Raw genomic sequence first — 21,868 nt, 5'->3', positions numbered from 1 at the left:
GCAAGATCTCCTGAGAAAATTGGGAGCCATGGAGGTGGTAGGAGAACAAGGAAAGAGATATCTTAATTGAGGGAGCCATCATGGGGCTAGCAAGAAACCTACCAGGAATCCACCAGGATGACCCTTGCTAACATCCAAAGCAACTGTGGAGGGAATGCCTGAACTGGCCTTTCCCTAGAGCCAGATTGATGACTATCTTAATTGTCATCACAGAACCTTCATCCAGCAGTTAATGGAATCAGATGCAGAGATCCACAGCGGAGCACTGGGCTAAGCTCCCAAAATTAAACTGAAGAGGAGGAGCAAAGGGTCAAGACCATGATGAGGATACTCACTGAATTAGCTCACCTGAGCTAATGGGACTCTCTGAACTGACAGTAGGGGAACCAGCATGGGACCAAACTAGACCACTCTAAATGTGGGTGATAGTTGAATGGCTGGGGCAGACTGTGGGGCCACTGACAGTGAGACCAGAATCTATCCCTACTGCTCATACCGGCTTTTTGGAACCTATTCCCTTTGAAGGGATACCTTGTTCAGCCTAGATAAAGTGGGGAGGGCCTTGGTCCTGCCTCAAAGCAATGTGCTAGACTTTGGTGATTCCCCATGGGAAGCCTTAGCCTCTAAGGAGTGGTGGTGGGAGGGGGAGGGAGCTGGAACTGGGATGGTATATTAAACGAAAAAAGATAGTTTTCTTTTAAAAATTAACTAATTTTAAAAATGTCACAAATGTTAATATAATTACATAGCAGGAAACAGTAAAATAAAATAACATAAAATCTACTGAGTTATGGTGAGTAATATTTAAATCCTATTGATTTAAAACTTCTACTAAGTAATGTATCACTCTACCAGTATCATATATTCTTTGTAAAGCTTTTTAAGAGCTAGCACTAGTCTTATAATCATTAAGCTGGCTATTATGAATCTTAGAGTTTTCTAAAATAATCTAAATATATTTATACAAAAATATATCACAAAATACTTCATATGTCTTTAGTAATTTTAATGAATCACACCTTATCTAGTTTTTCGAATTAAAAAGGTAACTATTTATATACATGTTTATTTGCAATGTTAAAGACTTCTACTAGACAGTTTGTCAAGAGCAAGAAACCTTTATACCTGTTTATGGCAGCATTTAACTTTCTTCTTGAAGAAATAGGTATTTATCTGTTAGTTGATCTTAATAAGTGGGTGGGAAATATGTAAGAGAGGAGTCAAAGGGCTGACAGAAAATAATGGGGGGGGGATTTAAAATCTTATTTAAAATGTGTCAATCAGTGCAAGCACAAGGAGAGAAGACAGTGCATGCCTGTGGGCAGAAGCGTCAAGAAGGTCAGAAAGAGAGACCAAAAGCTCAGTGGAAGAATATATGAGGCCCTAGGTTCAGATCTAGCAGCAGCCCTTTGCTCTCCACAAAAACAGGCCACTTACTAACAAATGATACCAATTTGAACACATACAGTATGCCTGAAAAACAGTACGCAGAAAGGGTTCAGAAGCTTTTAGGGTGGTGGTAATATTTTACTTCTTCACCCAGATGATAGCTATACTAATGTTTATTTTTCACAATAGCATGTTATGATATGCATTTATTATTTAGACCATTTAAGGTATTCTTGTACTAACAAAAACCATGACCTAGAAATAAAGATGTAACTGAGCTAGAAGAGTGCTTGCCTAGGTTTCAACCTCAGCACTAAACAAACCAGAGTTGCTGGAATAGGTTGAAAATCTCAGCACTGAGGAAGTGGAGGCAGGGGGATTAGAAATTAAAGAGCATCCTGGCTACCTAGCCAGTGAGTTTAAGGAAAGCCTGGGATACATGAGACTCTGTCTCCAAAATATAAAAGTCATGATTAACGCCTCACAATGTCCTTAGGAGATGAGTCAGAAAAACTGCTAAGCAATGTGCACATGTGCCAATAAAAACCCCAGGCAGGTGTGAGCCATAGACAAGAAAGAAAAGTGGAAAGGCAGAAAAGAAGTTAGGAAAGAAAAAAGAAAGTTTATGAGGAAAAAGAGATAAGACTGCATGACATCAGTAAAACCCCATCTTCAAAAGTATTTCCTGTTCTATCTCAATTAAAATTCTAGTTCTTCCCCCAAATGTACTGTTTTGGGATGTAGACAAACATGGTTTTATGTTAATATAATCTCTGATTAGGCAATCAGTCTAGATTCAGAAACACTAAAAACACATTACACTCAGTCTATGTTCACTCTTTAAAGTCTAAAAGTGTCAAGGCAGATATACATGCGCAAATAGCAATATATATCCCAATCATCAAGTTCTCCTTGATGCTATAATGTTATAAACAATCCTCAGCATTTCATTATTAGAACATTTAAAAAACCCTTAAAGATATTTTTCCTAGAGGTAAGGTGTTGCGGGAGGTCCTCCCGCTTCTCCAGCCTATAGCCGCTGAGATACCAGCCCACTGGGGCGTGGTCTCTCTCCCTTTAAAAAAGCGGCCACTTCCCTCTCCTCTCTTCACTTCCTGCTCCAACGGTGACTAGACTCCCTTCCTGGTTGCATAGAGGGCTGTTGCCTGGGAAAGTGATCTGTAAGTTTTTTCCCCTTTAAATAAATACCACCCTATTAATCATAATTCCAAACTGGTGTGGCATTGTTTATGACTTACGCCTTCAGTTGGCGCCCAATATTTGGTTTTAGAACCCCCCCCTCTGCTGCCGGCCTCCAGTTTGGCTTGGTGGGAGCCCTCCCTTCCTCAGCAGCCGCCTGTGCCTTGCAGTGGCGGCCTTGGCCTCCCCACGTGGATTTAAACTCCACAGGCCAGTTTAGTCTCTGCCCACGTGGTTTGCTCTTTTCTGAGTCGTTTTTAAATCTCCCATGCAAGCACAGCTCTTAAGTGGCGCTAACCAGAGCACGCGGTTGCTGAAAGCTGCAACCCCTCAGGGTGACTCTGTCACGTGGAGACATAAACGGCCTCCAGGTTGCTCTTCTCTACCCCTGGATTCTGGGTTTCTGGTTCCGTCTATGGAATTGATTTAATTACATTTACTTTGTTGAGAAACTTGCATTTTCCAGTTTTTAACATCTACTAAGGCACTGAAACAGGACCCCGTTTTCATCGCGACTCAGCAACAGCGCCACCTGCTGGATAATAGGTAATATGGCAGTTTTCGTTTCTAATGCAAATTTTACTGCTTTGTTTTTACTAATACAATGGATTAGTAAATTTATATTTACTAATTCAATGGATTACGTCATACAAGGTTTATATGATTAGGGGGATACCTTAATTTGCTTGTTACTAGGTTTCAGTTTTCTTTTCCATATTCTATCATTAAGGAAGAATATGGCACTCCTAAGAATGATAGAATCTTTAGGTACTAATAATGAACAACTAATTGACAGGATTAAAATTATTGAAAATCAGAGGTTATCTGAACAAGTGGATACTATGACAGACAAAATTGACTCCATATCCAACGGTATTAGAAAGTTACCTGAAAGGGTTCAGGCTGTTGAATTTGACGTTCAGACTTTATCACAAAGTTTTGATAATGTAACAGACAGAATGTACCTCCAAGACGGGAATCTACATGATATACACAAAAAATTTAAGGAGGACATGTTATCTTTGAAGGAAAAAATTAAAGCTTTGGAATCACAGGTGCAGAATGGGGACCAAAAATTGATGCCTCAGTGAAATCACTGGAAATATATACAGGTCAGGAGATTCAGGATTTAAGAGAGAAAATGATAAAAAGATTTGAAAAGATTGGAGAAATTATTGCAGCTGGTGAACAGAGTAAGGAGGCACAAGGACAGGATACAATGCCTCCAACAGCTATTAGAATTGGCTTACCCAGGGTTCTAGCAACATACCCTATACTTAATTCTGACAAAGCGTCAACTTCTAAAGGCTCAAAGGGAGTCAGAGAAGCTAGATGGACGCCAATAGCAATGAATGATCTGAAAGAAATTAAGCAAGCTGTTGTTAATTTTGGCTTGCACAATGCATATGTAAAGGAAATGATAAGGACTTGGGCTTCTAATGCTAGAGCTAACCCCCCATGATTTTCGTCAGTTAGTGTCTGCAGTTTTAGATAATGGACCTTCCTTGATGTTTGGAATTTATTTCAGAGAAGAATCCAAACATATGGAACAGCAAGGAAGAGCAAAAGGTGTTGAGGTTTCCCAAGATCAAATTCTTGGTGCAGGAGAATATGCTGATCCACAGGTCCAAGCTCTTTATGACGATGAAGTACTGTGTCTATGTCACCAAGCAGCTTTAAATGCTTGGAATAGGATATAAGATCCAGCAAAAAGGGTTGAATCATATACCAGAATTAGGCAGGGACAGAGAGAACCCTTTATTGACTTTTTGCAAAGATTAATTAAGGCTCTGGACATAGGGGTAACAGACCCAGAAGCTTTTGAGAATGTAAACATAGAATGCAAAAAGATAATTGGGCCTTTAAAGTCTAGATCAGCACCTATGGATGAATGGATTCAGCATATGATGAATGTTGAGAAGTTTAGCTATAATGATGGATCTTGGGTAGGAGAAGCGATTTCCAAAGCAATGAGGAGACATCAAACTGCCAGGTGTTTTAATTGTGGTAAATTAGAACATTTGCAAAGGGATTGCAGGCAAAGACTAGGCTCCCTTCCTGGTTGCATAGAGGGCTGTTGCCTGGGACAGTGATCTGTAAGATTTTTCCCCTTTAAATAAATACCACCCTATTAATCATAATTCCAAACTGGTGTGGCATTGTTTGTGACTTAAGCCTTCAGTAAGGGGGCTGGAAAAATAGCTCAGCGGTTCAGAGTACTGACTGCTTGTTTTTAATTGAAAAAAATTTCCGCCTCCTCCCTGCCTCCCATTTCCCTCCCCCTCCCTCCACTCCTCTCCCCTACTTTTCCAGGGGATCCAGGTTCAAATTACAGCCCCCACATGGCAGCTCACAACTGTCCATAACTCCAAGATCTGACACCCTCATACAGTGTGTTTGTGTGTGATAGAGAGAGAGGGAGGGAGGGAGGGAGGGGGAGAGAGAGAGAGAGAGAGAGAGAGAGAGAGAGAGAGAGAGAGAGACTGATTTTGTGTGTGTGTGTGTGTGATAAGTTTGTGTTACAGTTTACATCGTGGGCAGTTGCCAGTTAGTTCCAATCTCAGCTGGTTGTTGGCTGTTCTTCCTCAGCCCATCTCAAAATTTTCTTTTTTTGCAAATACTGGTACTCTTGTCTTCACTACTTCTGTTTTCTACCTATGGTATACTGTTTCCACTTTTTCTAAGCTTGTTCCTTCAGGTCTTCATTCTTTTCTTCTTCTCTAAACCATTATCAACAAGAACGAATCAACTTAACATGTTAACTGATGCCATCACTTGAATACATTCAATACAGTTATTTGTTGAGAAGGAAGAACTCTACAGGCTCTTTACTGATCAAGATCACCTAAGAGACAATACATTTATTCACATATCTAAGTTTGACTTTCTGCCTAAACTTTTGCTGGTTTTTCTCTTGTGTGACACTTGGGCATTACACATCCCAGGAAAACAGAAGGGGGAAGAGAGAATGCTGCTAAAGATTACATTCAAATTTTGGTTATTATCTTACTGTATATTCCTCTCTCTCCAAAATACATGGAGACTTAATATAGTCTCTGTAACACAAACTAGATGGTATCACTATTAAATATTTTATCCTGATAGAATTTTAAAGCAATTTAATTTAATCTTAAATGGCTACTAAAAAAACTGTACAAAATACTTTGATAACACAATGACTAGAAAAATTCAGTTTTCAAATAGGCAAAGCATACATTTGACTGGAAAAAAAATTTAAGGAACATTTAGCTGTGCCTAGTACTATTGCTAATTTTTTTTAATAGCCTAGAAGCAAGTTTTTATATCACCAGATTATTTCTATTGATTTTTGGGGGCTAAAGAATTGTTTCATTTAATCATAAGTTTAAAAAGAAAATTATATAATCTAAATCCCCAATAGCACTAATTCCACAAAAACACACATGTGCTAAATATACTTTAAAAGAATGGTCACTTTTTAAACAGATTTTTAGAAAAATCATACTACAAAGAAAGAAGGGGGAGGAGGGAAGAGAGAGAAAGAGAGACACAATCATTTAGATCTATAGCAAACAATTCTAACAGAATGTCCCTTCCACATTTTTGGCATATTTGTAAAGAGAAATAACAAAAAAAAAAGAGAGAATAGACAAAAAAAAGTGTCTAGGGATAATTATGCAATGTTCAGAGTGTTTCCTCAAAAATAAATGGGAAATGAAGAAATTACATAATTTTTCATACAAATTAAAGAATAGTCTACCTCTAAGTTAGTAGTAAAATACACATATACAATATATATGTACTCCCATACATATACATTCAGAAATTTACAGGCTCTTTTTAAGAGAAAATTAGAAAGAATTGATGAATTAACCAAAGAGACAGGTGGGTAAGATTTTCGAAGATGGAAAAGCAAAGAGAAAACAGTTCAAACAAAGTAAAGTGACAAAAAAAAAAGCTTCTAGTCTCTTTAGGAAATGCTAATGTAGTGTGATTAGCACAAAAAATAAACTTGGACAAGAACTGACTACAAGGATCATTTGAGGTTGAATTAGAAGAGGCAGGAAATGTGAGGCTTAGTTAGAAAAAGCACATTGCAGGTGCATGTGCTGACATTTGCTAGTGAATTGCCTCCCTTCTCTCTCTAGCCCTCTTTAGAAAATCTTCAATCACCATTACAATAAGTAGGGCACATTTTCCCCTCCTGTATTGCAAAATTTAAATATTTAGCCCCTAATTCCCCTGAAGTTTAAATCAAAACCCTTACAAATTCTCTCTGGTCATTGTTGTCTCACTAGTAAACTATTGTCAGAACTTCCTTAAATGTTCAAGTTTTGTTTCCCCAAAAGAGATTATTTAATAAACTCAGTGTATGTTAACATCAACTATTTATTGATAATAAAATTTCAAACTAAAAGCATGTTTGTTTAATAGCTCAAAAATAAGCAATAAATAGAAGTTTTGATCAGACTCAATGGCAGACAAGCCTTGGGAACAATGCTATCAAAAGTGCATTAGGTTTATTTTTTCCCCTAATTTCTTTCATCTTATCAGAATGCTTTAAAATCGTCACTAAAACCACCCATCTTTTGCCCTACTACATTCAGTGAAATGACCATACAGGAGAGCAGAAATTCCTTCTCCCTTAAGAGCATACAGTACTGACTGCTGTAGAAATGAATCCTAAAAAGCTGTACAAGTAATGTGTTAACATCTGTCCTTTAAAGCTCATCTCCACCTTCTCAATTAATCCCTTTTGATAACCTATCATAGTTGCCAATTACATTTGGAAACCTAAATTTCAAAATTTATGCATGTAGCATGGAACTATGTATCGCCTACATTTGCCACAGTGAGGCAACACTGATATTGATCAATGGAAAGGTCTAAGGCCATACCACCCTGAATGCGCCCAATCTCGTCTGATCTCGGAAGCTAAGCAGGGTCGGGCCTGGTTAGTACTTAGTACTTGGATGGGAGATCAATGGAAAGTATACTAACAGAAAATGCCAGATAGGTGATAAAGATATACACATCTTAGATATGCATGTAAGGATATGGCTAAAACCTGTACTGAAAGGAAAAGTTTCTATTTCTTTAATTATACTTTCAAGAGTTAATTTTCCTCATCTTTTTCTGCCCATCTAAATTTCCCTTTTCTCTTTATACTCTCACTTGAGGATAATAGGTTTCCTATGAAGACATCTTTATTTCAAAGTAACCCTAGCAATTGACCACTTTCATGCACACAAATAAGAGAACTCCTTTAAGAGACCACTGCACATAATCATGAGTTTCCATGTCTTTATTTTCCAATCTGGACATCTCACCTTAAACTCCTAGATTTCTGAGTATTAATAATAATAGAGCTGAAAAGTCAGAATTAAAATGAGGATCTAACAATTGCTCTAATGTATTAGTAACCAACTATGGGCTCCTCTGCCTAAGAAGAGGCTGTTACTAAAACTAGAGAAGTTAATGAATATAATTAAATGAAACAGACCCACCAAAAACAAAATTCCCACCGAAAAAATGAAGAGCATAATCTGTCAAGAAACAGGTTAACAGTAAAAACATAGTTAATAAAGTAATAATATATTAGTATCACCAACCTAAAACACGCATGTTGGTTAGACGCTTTGTAAGATACTCTGTCTCATCAAATGCCAAGAGGCATCATTACCAAATACAAACCTTATTTAAATTCTACCTGTACAAAAATTACAATATTCTGAGACATTTCTTTGTACAGATAATTAAAGGAAAAAAAACTTTTCTAACAACACTTCTCAACAAATTTCAAAGAATTTGGTGTTCAACCAGAAGTTCCTAATAGCCGTCAATATTTATCATGAAACATGTAACAGAGCATAAAGTAATTCAATCTAAGTAAATTACTGTCAAATCAGTCTGTACTCTGAAACTCTCATCAAGCACTATTGTGTGCTTTTCTGTTTGCAATTGTTCAAGCAATACCAAAACAAGCTAACGTAGAAACATGAGATGTAGACTTGGGGGAGAGAAAGGTGTTGACCAGGAAGCAAGTAAAAACACATCACCAGGGAGACTTTATGGACAAAGGTTTAAGGTGTATTATTCACGAAGTAGCCAAAGACTGAAATTTAAGACATAAGAAAATAGTGGTGGACTAAGAATAGATCAACAGAAGGCACTTATTTAAACATTGCCTTGTCCCCTTTATCACTCAGTTTCATTTCTGAAATCAACTGAATAATGTAGAAATCATATATTATGAATCAAAAATAGCATGGTCATGAACTTAAAGTAATAACAACTTCATTACTAATTTTGTTCTTACCTTCAATGAAGAGGTAAGCTCTGAGTTAACCATAGGTTTGTGACATAAAAACATCCATTCTTAAACTGGAGAGTTCCTTGCTTTTTTCTTACATTATTTCCAATGAACCATAAAGATTTACCAATGTGCCCAAGAGAACCACTACAAATATGAACCAAAAGACACAGATGCCTATGCGCATCTGTGATGTCACCAGAGTCTGAGACAGGAAGACTGCCGTAAATTTAAAGACAGCCTGCATTACAAAAAAAAAAAAAAAAAAGAGGAGGAGGAGGAGGAGGAGAGAAAAGAAAGGCTAGATGTAGAGGTACATGCCTCTCAACTGAGGCAGAGGCAGAGGGGCAGAGGGGCAGAGGGGCAGAGGGGCAGAGGCAAAAGGAGATCAGTATGAGTTCCAGGCCAGCCAAGACTGAACAGTTAGTCGTCATACCTAGTAATCTTAAAACTTACAGGCACAGTATAATCGGAAAAAAAAAAATCTATGCTTGAAGAATCTGTATATAAACCTTGCTTCTGCCACCAACCAAACAATTATGTAATACCAAGTTAAATACACACATAGCCTTTCCCCCACCTACAAAATTAAGAAGGAAAGCATAAATCACCTCCTCTAAGACTATTTGTCTAGTTTTCAAAATTTAGAATTTTTTACACCATGGGTAGGGTCTTTTAAAAAATTATAAGACTTAAAATTCTTTGGTTTCAAATATGATACAATGGACACTAACATTGTGGTAGTTTGGATGATAAAGGCTTCCATAGTTTCATATATTTGAATGCTTAGTCCCCAGTTGGAGGAACTATTTAAGAATGGTTAGGAGGTAAGGCCTTGTGAGGGGATGAGGGGTGGGGGTGTCACCTGTCTTTGAGACTTCAAAATCCATTCCTAGTTCTCTCTTCCTCCCATTTGTGGATCAGGATGAACGTTCTTGGAAACTGCTCCAATACCATACCTGTCTGCTTGCTGCCACTTTCTCGACCATGATGGTCATGGATTCTAACCCTCTGAAACTTTAGCCCAATAAACTCTTCTATAAATTGCCTTGGTCATGCTGTCTTATACAGCAATAAAAAAGCAACAAAGAGAGAAGTTTAATTTAGGATTGCCGTAAAGGAAGGAGTAACTTAAAAAAATCTCAATCCTGGTATGGTGATTTATGTCTGTAATCCCAGCACTGGGAAGAAAGAGATGGAGGATCACCTTGAGTGATCTAAGCACTGTCTACTTAGTAAACATTCTGGGCTAGCCAGGACTACATAGTAAGTCACTGAGTTGCTTTTGGTTTTTTTTTGGGGGGGGGGGGGGTGCATGGAGAAAGGGCTAAAGAGAAATGGTGTGATTGTTTTAATTTCAAAAATAAATGTTTAAAAAAGGTGACGTTTTATAAAGATAATCATAGCTTTATAAAGTTGGCAAAGCAAAGCCATGTTCTTCTGGATGCTTAAAATATTAGAGCACAAAGGTATACCCTTAATATGTGATATTTCCTTAAAGGATCAAAAGCCAACCAAAAAAACTAAAAGCTGAGACAGAAGAAAATTAACAAATGTCACCCATGTCTAAAGTTTCCTTTTTAAGAAAGATGGAGGATATCATTGTCAATTCATGCAAAACTTCAATAATAATATAAGTATACACATGGAGTATATGACAGAATTGTAATCTTTGGCCAATGAAAGCAATCCCCTTCCTAAGGATTTCAACCATACCCACTTAGCTTAAAAAACTAGCACACAGAAGAAACTAGAACAAAAATCAGAAACACTTTAAATTAAAAATACCCACACAGGGCTTTATAGTTTAGAAAACATGTAATTCTTGGGTAACCTTGAAAATTTTCTAAAAGGCAAATGATTATACAGTAGTTTGATTGTTTCTGAAGTTAGAGTATGAATCTCTCTACTCAAATTCTATATTCTTTCCATTAGAGCACACTTCTGTCTTGTCTGATAAAAAATTAGTGACAGAAAGAGGGTCACAGTAGCAGGGTCCTACATTTGACAGTCTATTCAAACTTAGGTGCTACTATCGTAACTTTATATTTTATAAGAGAGACAGAACAAACTTTTAATCTGGTACTCAGTTACTAAAAGTTGCAGTATGCTACCCAGTGTATGACTAACTCTCCAAAGTCAAAGAAAGTCAAAAAAATAAAATAAAAATAAAATACTAGCCATCATGGATATTTCTCCTGCAGATCTTGGGATCTAAGTTTAATCATATTCATTCTCTAGTTCAAATAACCTAGGGGTCACCAGTCAACAATGAGTAATGGAGAAACTGAAAATTTTTCCTTTATCTAACCCTCTTTGACTATGATCTTATAGCATAAATAGTTAAAAACACAAACAATTCTATATAAACTAAGGTAGGTCAATACTTCTGAAAAAACAATCTAATTATCTCAGGAGAATACTGAAAACAGAAGAAAAGATTTACTAACAGCAACATTTTATTTAACACACACTCTCTCAAACCAGAAAATATAAATAAAACAAGCTATTTATTGTAAACAACTGGAGTCAATTTTCTGTATGACATGTTAACTTACCACTGAAATGCATTGTAATGGAAGTAGACCAAACCAAGACCGTATAAAAATGCAGCATTCTATAAAGAAAGGAAAAAGAGACTTTTAAGGCAAATAGTTATATGAAATGTATATTATACTGTTGGGGCAAAACATCGTATTCACAATGTTTTAAGCTCTTAAAATTCTTATGCTATGAAACAATATATTTACAATATATTTTTCAAACACTAAAACGACAATTATAAGTAAGCAGATGGCATAGAATCCAATCAACTCGGAAAAATATTCTGGCTTCTGTCTAATCAAATTTGTGCTGGGGGAAAAAAATCAACTAGTAGAATTCAATCAGCAAATTAAACATAAACATCTATTCTTCAGAGGACAGAAAATGCTTCGATTGTACTATCTTATTTTTTCTATTTGCACATGTATATATGCTTTCTGTGCCTCCTGCCCTGACGGGGGACTTCAGCCAATCACATGCTGCTTAAGGTGTGCCCCCCCCCCCCCGGGGCCACACAAAAAGCCCATAAAAACATCCATGTGCTCTTGCTCTTCCTCTTTGGTTTCCTGTGCTCCTGGCATTCGCAGGATCTTTGGTCATGTAAGTTTTCCCTCAATTATTAAAATCTTTTGAATTGAGCTGGTCTGGTTATTTATCAATCGACCACGTCCCTTCACTGCCCCACAGTCCCCAAATCTTGAAACTCTTTAATTTTATGCTCATTAGCACAGGGGGTTTGGGGGCAGCACTAAAATTCAACAGGAATTCATAATATAACTCCACAACAAATTTTACCACTAATAAAAGAATTCGATACCAAACCAACACCTCCTGAATTACATTTATGGGTTTAACCACTGATTATTTTTGTAGTTTAAAAAACAGGAGCTATACTTACTCTTATCCATTTTATCTCTCGCTCATATCCAAATAGCTAATTACTTTTAGGTTTTTGCTGTTGTTTTGGTTTCTTTTAGTTTTGTGGAGATAAGGGCTTATTATGAGCCTGGCTGATCTGTTACTCATTACACACTGCCCAGGCTAGCCTTGAATTAGAAGCAATACTCTGATGGAGGAAGGTCATTGGCTAATAAAGGAACTGCCTTGGCCCATTTTATTGGTTAGAACATAGGTAGGTGGAGCAAACAGAACAGAACGCTGGGAGGAAGAGGAAAGTGAGCTCAGACTCCACAGCTCTCCTCTCTGGAGCAGAGGCCTCAGAGAGACGCCATGCCCCGCTCCCGGGCAGACACACGCGATGAAGCTCCAACCTAGAATCTTCCCGGTAAGACCGGTGCTCACAGAGATGGGTTGATTGGTATACCAGAATTAGCCAGTAAGGGCTAAAGCTAAAGGGCCAAGCAGTGTTTAAATGAATACATTTTGTGTGTTGTTATTTCGGGCATAAGCTAGCCAGGCGGCTGGGGTGTTGGGGACGCAGCCCCAGCGCCCTTATTACTACAATACTCTTCCTTTTGTTTCCCATGACATGTACCACCACACTTAATCATCATACTCATCTTATACAAATGGCAAATGTTTGAGCATACATATATACTATACCAAAATGATACAAAGCTGTTTTAGAAAATCTTTTCTAAAAGTCAAGCTTTCAAACCGTCCTTTTCTCAAAATTTCTCTTAAATTGTTCTCTTAAATTTCTCTGCTAAGCATTAAAAAAATTTTAAACTGGGCCGGGCAGTGGTGGCACATGCCTTTAATCCCAGCACTCAGGAGGCAGAGGCAGGCAGATCTCTTTGAGTTCGAGGCAAGCCTGGTCTACAAGAACTAGTTCCAGGACAGGCACCAAAAACTACACATAAACCCTGTCTCAAAAATTAAAAAAAAAAAAATTAAAACTGGGGCTGGAAAGATAGCTCAGTGGTTAAAAGCACTGGCTGCTCTTCCAGAGGACAGGGGTTCAATTCCAGCCATTCACACGGTAGTACACAACTATCTATAACTTCAATTCCAGGGGATCTGACACCTTCATGCCAATGCACATAAAAAAGTTAAATTATCTTTATAAAAACTTAAACTATGCACTGGAGAGATGGCTCAGCTATTTAAAACATATGTTCCTCCAGAAAACCTGGGTTCAATTCCCAGCACCACATGGCAGCTCACAACCATCTATAACTACAACAGTTCCAGGAGATACAATCCCCTTTTCTGGACTCCTTAGGGATCAGGAACATACATGGTATACAGATACACATGCAGGCAATACACCAACACATAAAATAAAAATAAATCTCAAAAAATATTGAAACTTATTAAATTGTTTCTTTTTCAATTATGCTGTTATATTTTCTAAGAAGTATACCATTAACTAAAGGTTTTAGCACTAGTTAGTAGTTTATTTGGTGAGTTGACTTAGCTGAACACCTGTAAGGAAATGAAGATGTTAGGAAGAAAGGAGGTCAATACAGGATGCACTGTGGAGCTGATTATGGTTGTTAGCAACTGGGACTCAATCTTGCTGGAAATCTCTGACAAATAGTGTGGAACACTTCTCAGAGTCATCTTGCCCTAAGTGTAAGGAACCACCAGAGCACACAGCCCACAATAGTTATAAAACACTAACTTGAGAAAAAGAGTGGATGGTTTAAGTTTAAAGCCCCAAATGTAAACAGGTAGATAATTTTTTGCACAAGAATTTTTAATAATAAAAATTATTCTAGGACTATATTGTTCATTTCCTTTAAAGTCAATGTGCCTTCCAAAAACACTGAAAAACATTTAACTACATTGTAAAATCTAATAATGTGGTAATTTACTTTCATTATATCCTCATTACCCCCAATTGTCCAAATGAGAACATTATATGTGACTAAGGGATACACAAAATTGAAGAGTTAAGAAGGTCTCAACACTCATTTTGAAAATTGGTATTTAATTTTCTTTAATTTCGCTAGAGCTGTTTTTAATCAAAATCATTCATTTCCTATTCCATCCTCTGAACAATACTGAAGAGGCTGTACAAAACTAACTAAAATTAAATGTATTTCCCCAATTCTCAAAAAATCATGTAAAATATGATACAGGAAGAAAAATATAGATACTCCCAATACAGGAACAGTTAAGAGTCACGAAATGCATTATCTATAAAGTCAAGACCTGAAAGACAACTACTTTCTTGGAAGATGGAAACAATAATTGAATCCCAAAAAGTATCTCTAAATTCTAAATTTGTTCTTAGCACAATGTATCATGATATCATTGCTTAACAAGAACTTAGTTTTGTTCAGAATGGTAATATTTTCTATTTTATAAGACTAACAACCTCATGAGGCAGACAGTCTCACTTATAAAATAAAAAGAACTAAGGCTCAAAGAAAAGTAAATACTCAAGGAGATGAATAAATACTAAGCAGAAGATATAGGGATTGACTAGGTCAGCCTCTAAAGCTCACTTTTAGCTATTGTCTGTGGTTTTGTTATTTGTGTACTAACTGAACTTCATCAAACAAAAATGATAAAGACAGGAATGTGAGGCAGAAATGATGGCACGTGTTGATAATGACAGCACCTAGAAGGCAGAGGCCAACTGGATTACTACTGTCAAGGTCAAGGCCAGTCTGATCTACACAGTATATTCCAAGACAGCTTGAGTAATACACACTAAGAATTTATCTCAAGGATAAAACAAAAACAAAAAAGTGGCAATTAAATGTGTCTATTCCTTGTTGTAATATAGCATAGTATATTCCAATACAGCAGATACCCAAAGACTCACTAAATCTAATCAACCATCATTTAAAGCTGTGCTTAGTTCCCATATGTGACCCAGTATCAGTATGAGACATTACCCCATCTATTAAGAGCTAAGTTTCATTTTTTAGTAATAATGACAAAAAATATTCAAACATTTGGTGATTAGCTGTAAATCATAGCTGATAGCAATAACTAAGTTCGGAATACACCACCCCCAAAATGCAACATCTTAGTAATGTGGGATTCCTCTCTTTATCTGTGAATATGTTTTATTACCACTGGTTAATAAAGAAGCTGCTTTGGCCTATGGCAGGGCAGAATATAGCTAGGTGGGAAAACTAAATTGAACGCAGGGAGAAAGAAGGCGGAGTCACCGGTAAGCCACAGCCTCATAGCGATACACAAATTAATAGAAATGGGTTAATTTAAGATATAAGAGCTAGCTAGGAATATGCCTGAGCCATTGGCCAAACAGTGTTGTAGTTAATACAGTTTTTATATGATCATTTGGTTCTAGGTGGCCAGGAAACCCCAAAGTAGAGTTTCCATTTACATCTTAGCATACTGATCATTTAAGCTGAAGGAACTTGACAAATATTATGTGCTAGAAGAATTTTTTTCTGACCCTCACTAACCCTTCACCCCTGAAAGTCCTAAGACCCTAGTAGATGCCAAGGTGTGAACATTAAGAGTTAATGAAACAGGTTGAGTACCTAGAATACCTGTGAGATAAAGAGAAAAGAACATCTCAGCTGAGGACAGTTAGCTCCTATCTCTACAAACTGATCTCTGAATGGGATTTGCTATAAACCCTGAAATATAATATATTCCCTCACAAAATACTATTATCTCAACAAAGTACTACTGACATCTCTAGTAAAAAATATTAATCTTATATAAAAGGATGGCTTGAATAAATATACTAACATCTGAATAAAAGCCTTGAACTTAATTTCCAGGGAAAAAAAAGTAAGCAAATTCCCCGAGGTACAGGTATTGGCAAGGAATTTCTGAAAGGCTCAATAGCACAGAAAATAATCAGCCCCCCCAACTGACAAATGGGATTACATAAATTTAAAGGCCTCTATACAACAAAAGAGTAAAGGACAGCTTACAGATTGGGCGGGGAGGAGGGGAAGCAGGTGCACAGGAAGAGGTGTCTCAGACTACTACACATTTAATACCTAAAATAAGTGAAAAACTAAAAATTAGCCATAAAAAGGCAACAAATTCAGTCAATAATGGGTTAGTGAACTGAAGAAATAATTCTCAAATGATCAACAAATACTTGAAAATATGTTCAACACCTTCAGTCATCAGGAAAACTACCTTGAGATTCCATTTCACTCCAGGAAGAATGTGTTATCAAGAAAACCAATGATAACAAATGCTGGTAAGGATGTAGGTAAAGAAGAATTTTTTTTCACTGCTGGTGAAAGTATAACTTCAGTAGCCACTAGAAAATCAGCAGGAAGTTTCTCAAAAACCTAAATATAAAACTACCATACAATAGCTATATCACTCCTGAATAAATATCCAAAGAACTCTAAGTCAACATACCATAGAGCAGTGGTTCTCAACCTTCCTAATGCTATGACCCTTTAATATATAGTTCCTCATGTTGTGGTGACCTGCAATTTTTTTTCAATATTTATTTATTTATTATGTGTACGGTATTCCTTCCATGTGTGCCCGCAAGCCAGAAGGGGGCGCCAGGTCTCACTATAGATGGCTGTGAGCCACCATGTGGTTGCTGGGAATTGAACTCAGGACCTCTGGAAGAGCAGTCAATGCTCTTAAACCACTGAGCCATCTCTCCAGCCCCCTGAACTGCAAATTAAAAAATTTTTTTTGTTCTTAATGCATAACTATAATTTTGCTACTGCTATGTAGCAATGTAAATATATGATATTCAGGATATCTGATATACAACCCCTATGAGAGGGTCGTTCAATCCCCAGAGGGGTCATGACCCACAGGATGAGAACCACTGCTACAGAGGGACTTGCACATCTATGTTTACTCCTGTGCTATTCACAGTAACCAAGAGATGAAACCAGCCTAGGTACCCATCTTTTAGAGCAGTGAAAATACTTTACATGCTACCATAAGGGTAGAGTCAAGCAGTTACATATTTTCCCGAAACAATGGAATGTACAACACAGAGTGAACCCTAATATATACACTATGGACTCTGCCTGGCAATGATTTGTCAAATCTTGAGGTTACTGATAGTAACTAATTTACCACTGTTAGGGGACGTTTTTTGATAACAAAGGTGTTATAGAACTCTGTTCTCTGAGCATGGTGTAGTCACTGAGGTCCTGGAATCAAGGCAGATATGTGATCACCTGCACAAGACATTCCAAGACTGTACCCATTAATATTCTTCTGTGGAAAGAGTAGAAGGTGGTTCATAAGGCTCAAGAAGCCCCACAAGAACATAAACAGTAATGGTTGCTGGGTAAAGACCATTCTCTGGTAGTGTAGTTGCCCTATGTTGCCCATGCTCCGGAAGTAACCCATCACACTCAGGCTCCTGTTAAGTCCTCCCAATTAAGCCATGGTGGAGCTGGGTGACATTGTTTCTTTATTCTATGCTTACCATCCCTATCTGAAATGAATAGAAATAAACCTGGGAAACACCACACAAAAGCAGGTTATATGTGTACAGAGGTGGGGGTAGCTGTTTGCTATGGAACTAAAACTGAACTTAAAAACCAATAACTGCAACAACACTTTCTATACTTTTCTAATAAGGCCCTAAACCACTATTGCCACTTTGTTGTTACTATTTAATAGTAATGGGCAAGGCCCCAACTCTTAGACCCACACTGAAAAAGAAAACTACTACCTAATAACAACACTAACTTGTAAAAAAAACAAAACTGAACATAAATGGGCATGGTAGTCTTGAATATATTAGAATTTTAAGACAATACAAGTTATAGGCCATAGTAGAGTACCAGTAAGTTTAATATCTGAAGACTTTCATTTTATTGTGATCTGCAGACTGAGAGGAAAAATATGAAACCTTTATCCTAGGAGCATACTGTAATAAATAGCACTAGCTTGAAAAAAAAGACTCTTTCACAAAGGGTGAGAATGTGAGATAACAGAAGAGAATGCTGATCCAACTAATTAATTAATTCAAGACTCTAAAACTTTTATTAGACAAGTTCTAAACTAAAGGCAGTTTAAGACAACAAGGTTCTATTATTGTTTTGTCTTTTCTGTTTTCTTTGGCAGTACTGAGGGTTGACCTTGTGGCCTCATAAATACCATCCATCTACTGTACCACTAAGCTGTTGCTCATCCCCAATTTTAGGTTGAAACAAGTTTGGCTGTAAGTCAACACCAAGTATTCTATATGCCATAATCATCTTTGGAAACAATTACATTTTATGTTGAGATGTAATTGCAAAATGAATTCATATCAAACTATGAAACAGGCCAAAAAAGCTGCTTATGCCAAAAAGCACTGACTCCTTACTTGGGCACAAAGACAAATGAAAACAGGATGAAAATCTGACATATCTAACTTCATTCTGAATCTGTTTCTTACTTGTTGGCTCGGACTCCTACCTGACTTCTACCTAACTAACCTATTCTACCTCCTTCTAGGCTAAGTGACAGAGATGTCACTATCCTACATCTGCAGTTACCTTGGATTTCAGGAACAAAATCATGCAGGACAGACCACGCACAGACGAAAGCAATTATTGACTAGGAAAAAGCTGTATCCTGTAGAAATAGTCACCTGCAAACCACCTTGTTATCTCAAGCACTAAAGACTTCTAACCATCTTGGAGGACCAGAGCAAGGGTCCATAAATGTTGGATCCATGTCTTGACAAAAATTGCTTAATTATGCCCATTTTCTCCTTATTTTAAACCTAGAGTTCATGTCATTACCCAGATGATTATTTGGGGTTGCTGTACCTCTTTATCTATTCCTCTTCCCAAAGTGGCTACCGTGAATAAATTTCTAACTTTTTAACCATAGAAAATAAATCTCTAACTTTTGTCTCCTTAATTGGGGTGTCAGGGTAAGTTGCCAAACTTACTGTGTTTCAGAGCCAGAAGTTTTATCTTAAAAGATTTGGTTATGCTACTTTAAAAAAAAAAATCCAATCATGCTATCACTAATTCCACACAAAGTGATACAAAGCAGGAAAAAAACTTCACTGGAGATCATTTGAGGGGTAGGAAGAACAAATAAAGATTTGAAGGCATTCTAGAGGTTCTAGGTATAAACTTCCTGGTGGCTACCTTAACGCGTTGTATATCCTATAAACAGATAAAACTATAAGAATCTCACATGGAATTGAGAAAACCAGATGTTCTGTGCTACTTCAGATTGTTTCTTAAGAAACAACAGTAACAGTACCAATTCACTGCTTTGGTTTCAACAGCCACTTCATTTTAGGCACCACAGAGTTAACAGAGATTTCCCATTTAAACCTGGATCCCTGGAAGATTTTTAGTAAAATTATTGATTGAAAATATTTGGGGAACAGAGGTATACAAGTAGAGAGAGGCACAACTTTTACCTATCTGATAGAAAACAGAAGGAGTAATTTTATATCAATTTTAAAGGATTAATGAGCCTAAACTAGAATACGCTAAAAATTATTAACAATGCAGTACAAAGACAAAGACACAGAAATACAAAAGATCTCTGTGAGTTCAAGACTAGCCTGGTCTACAATAGCTAGTTCCAGGACAGGCTCCAAAACCACAGAGAAACCCTGTCTCGAAAAACAAAAAAACAAACAAACCAAAAAAAAAAAAACTGAACTTAAGAATAGGCAAGTTTATTATAAATCTAAAAAGCCTTGCATATAGAGGAAAGGTAAAATGGGACCTAGGTGATATTTAAAAATATGGTAGGTTAAAAAAAAACACATACACAGAACAAAACCTTCTAGTTATGAAGACTGTAATATTCAGATGCAGAAAACTGAATAAATAAAATGAAATCCCATAAAAATAGTAAAGTTGCAGAAGACAAAAAACAGATCTCTTAAAAGAAGCCAAGAGATTTAGGAGCTTGAAAAAGGCTTCAAAGAAGTTTTAACTTCAGTTCAAAGAAGTCCAAAGTAATTCACAGACTGCAGACATCTGTTCAAAATAACAATGAAATAGAGAAAATGCAAACTCATAAAGACACAAGAAGACCCGCCCCAATCAAAAAATGATATCTGAAAGTTAGTTAATAACAAAGATGAGGTGTAGTTGATTTCAAATTATGCTTTAGAGCTACAGTAGGGATTAGCAATGTACACAAAGGTAAGAGATCCCAGGAATAAAACCATGCATTTAATAAGCAACTGATTCTCCACAAAGGAACCAAAAACATCACCAGAGAAAAGGTAACCTCATTAATACAAGATTCTATTCTATGCAGATGATTAAAATTGGACTTTTATCTCTAACCCTGTGCAAAAATCAACTCAAAATTAAATAAAGACTTAAATTTCAGACCTGAAACTATGAAGCTACTAGAAAAATAAATTCAGGAGGAACGCTAGTACATACAATGGCATTAGGATAGGCAACAATTTTGAGGATAATGCAGAGGAAACTAAAGTGAGAAAAAGGCATAAAAGATTTTGCATAGCAAAGGAATCAATCACTAAGAGTGACAAAATAAGGCTGTGGTGGCACATGCCTTTAATTCCAAAACTTGGGAGGTTAAGGCAGTAAGCAGGAACTCTTTCAGTTTGGGATCAGCCTGGTCTATAGAGCAAGTTCCAGGATAACCAGGGCTACACAGAGAAACCCTATTACAGGAGGGAAAAAAGTAACAAAACAACCTACAAAATGAGAAATATATTTGCCTACTATTCATTTGACCAATAATTAATATCCACAATATATAGGGACTTGAAATTTCTTAGCAAAATTTCATGCAATCCAATCAAGAAGTGGGCAAATCATCTATCTAAATATGCCACTCAAAAGGAGAGTGCAAGAGGACAAATATTTGAACAAAGAGGTGAAAATGTAGCCCAGTTGTAGAGTACTTGCCTAGCAAGTACAAGGTCCTGGGTTCAATCCTCAGCACCACACAAATGAGTAATCCAAGCACTTGAGAAGTAAAAGCTGCTAGTTGGCTGTGTTTAATTTTTTTCACTTATTTAATCTTTGGTCAAAAAATGTCAGCAATCTAATTCTTTTTAATTAAAATACAAAGTAGTTAAATAAAAGACAACAAAAAATGATACTTGAAGAGTACAAGAAGAATATAGAAATATAGGCTTCAGAAATAAGAATGTAGAAACAAAGAAATATAAAGTTGTAATCCTAGGAGAATGAGAGCAGAAGGTCAGCAGCTTTTTTAGCAGCTTAAGGATTAACTATTAACAGTGGGTTCCTTTGCTTTACACCCCATACCTCTGTCTGCAAGGCTGCGGCAGACCTCTGCAAACTGAGGGCCAGTTTTTGGATAACCCCCACCACTCATGACCAGCAACTGATGTGAGCTGAGTTAACCTTTAAAATGATGGGATGTACCTAACTTCTTGGTTGTGCATTGTCCCATAATGCCCTTCCCTGCAAGGCAAAACAGGCAGTACCAGGGGAGTGCAGACCTTTAGTAAACACCATCAGAAAGTGCCAGGGAGAAACAATGGGCTAAATACAAACACTAGTTTAACTGAAAAACCCAAATTGTAGGGAAAAAAAGTAATTTGTATCTTGAGTTTTACCTCAAGATTGTAAA

The 21,868-nt window shown here is 36.9% G+C and overlaps 1 protein-coding gene across 15 annotated transcripts in view; it reads right to left on the bottom strand.

The window, feature by feature from the left end:
- Positions 1 to 21,868, bottom strand: part of Kdm6a (lysine demethylase 6A) — a 139,449-nt gene that overhangs the window by 81,413 nt on the left and 36,168 nt on the right. For all 15 annotated transcript variants that reach the window (XM_075957984.1, XM_075957981.1, XM_075957983.1 and 12 more), the window contains exon 5: positions 11,440 to 11,498. In XM_075957984.1, the coding sequence (XP_075814099.1) occupies positions 11,440 to 11,498 (59 nt within the window). The remainder of the gene's footprint in view (positions 1 to 11,439; positions 11,499 to 21,868) is intronic.

Source organism: Microtus pennsylvanicus, chromosome X, assembly GCF_037038515.1.
Source record: "Microtus pennsylvanicus isolate mMicPen1 chromosome X, mMicPen1.hap1, whole genome shotgun sequence".
In the NCBI taxonomy this organism is placed as follows: Eukaryota; Metazoa; Chordata; class Mammalia; order Rodentia; family Cricetidae; genus Microtus; species Microtus pennsylvanicus.
This window is presented reverse-complemented; position numbering and strand designations above follow the sequence as displayed.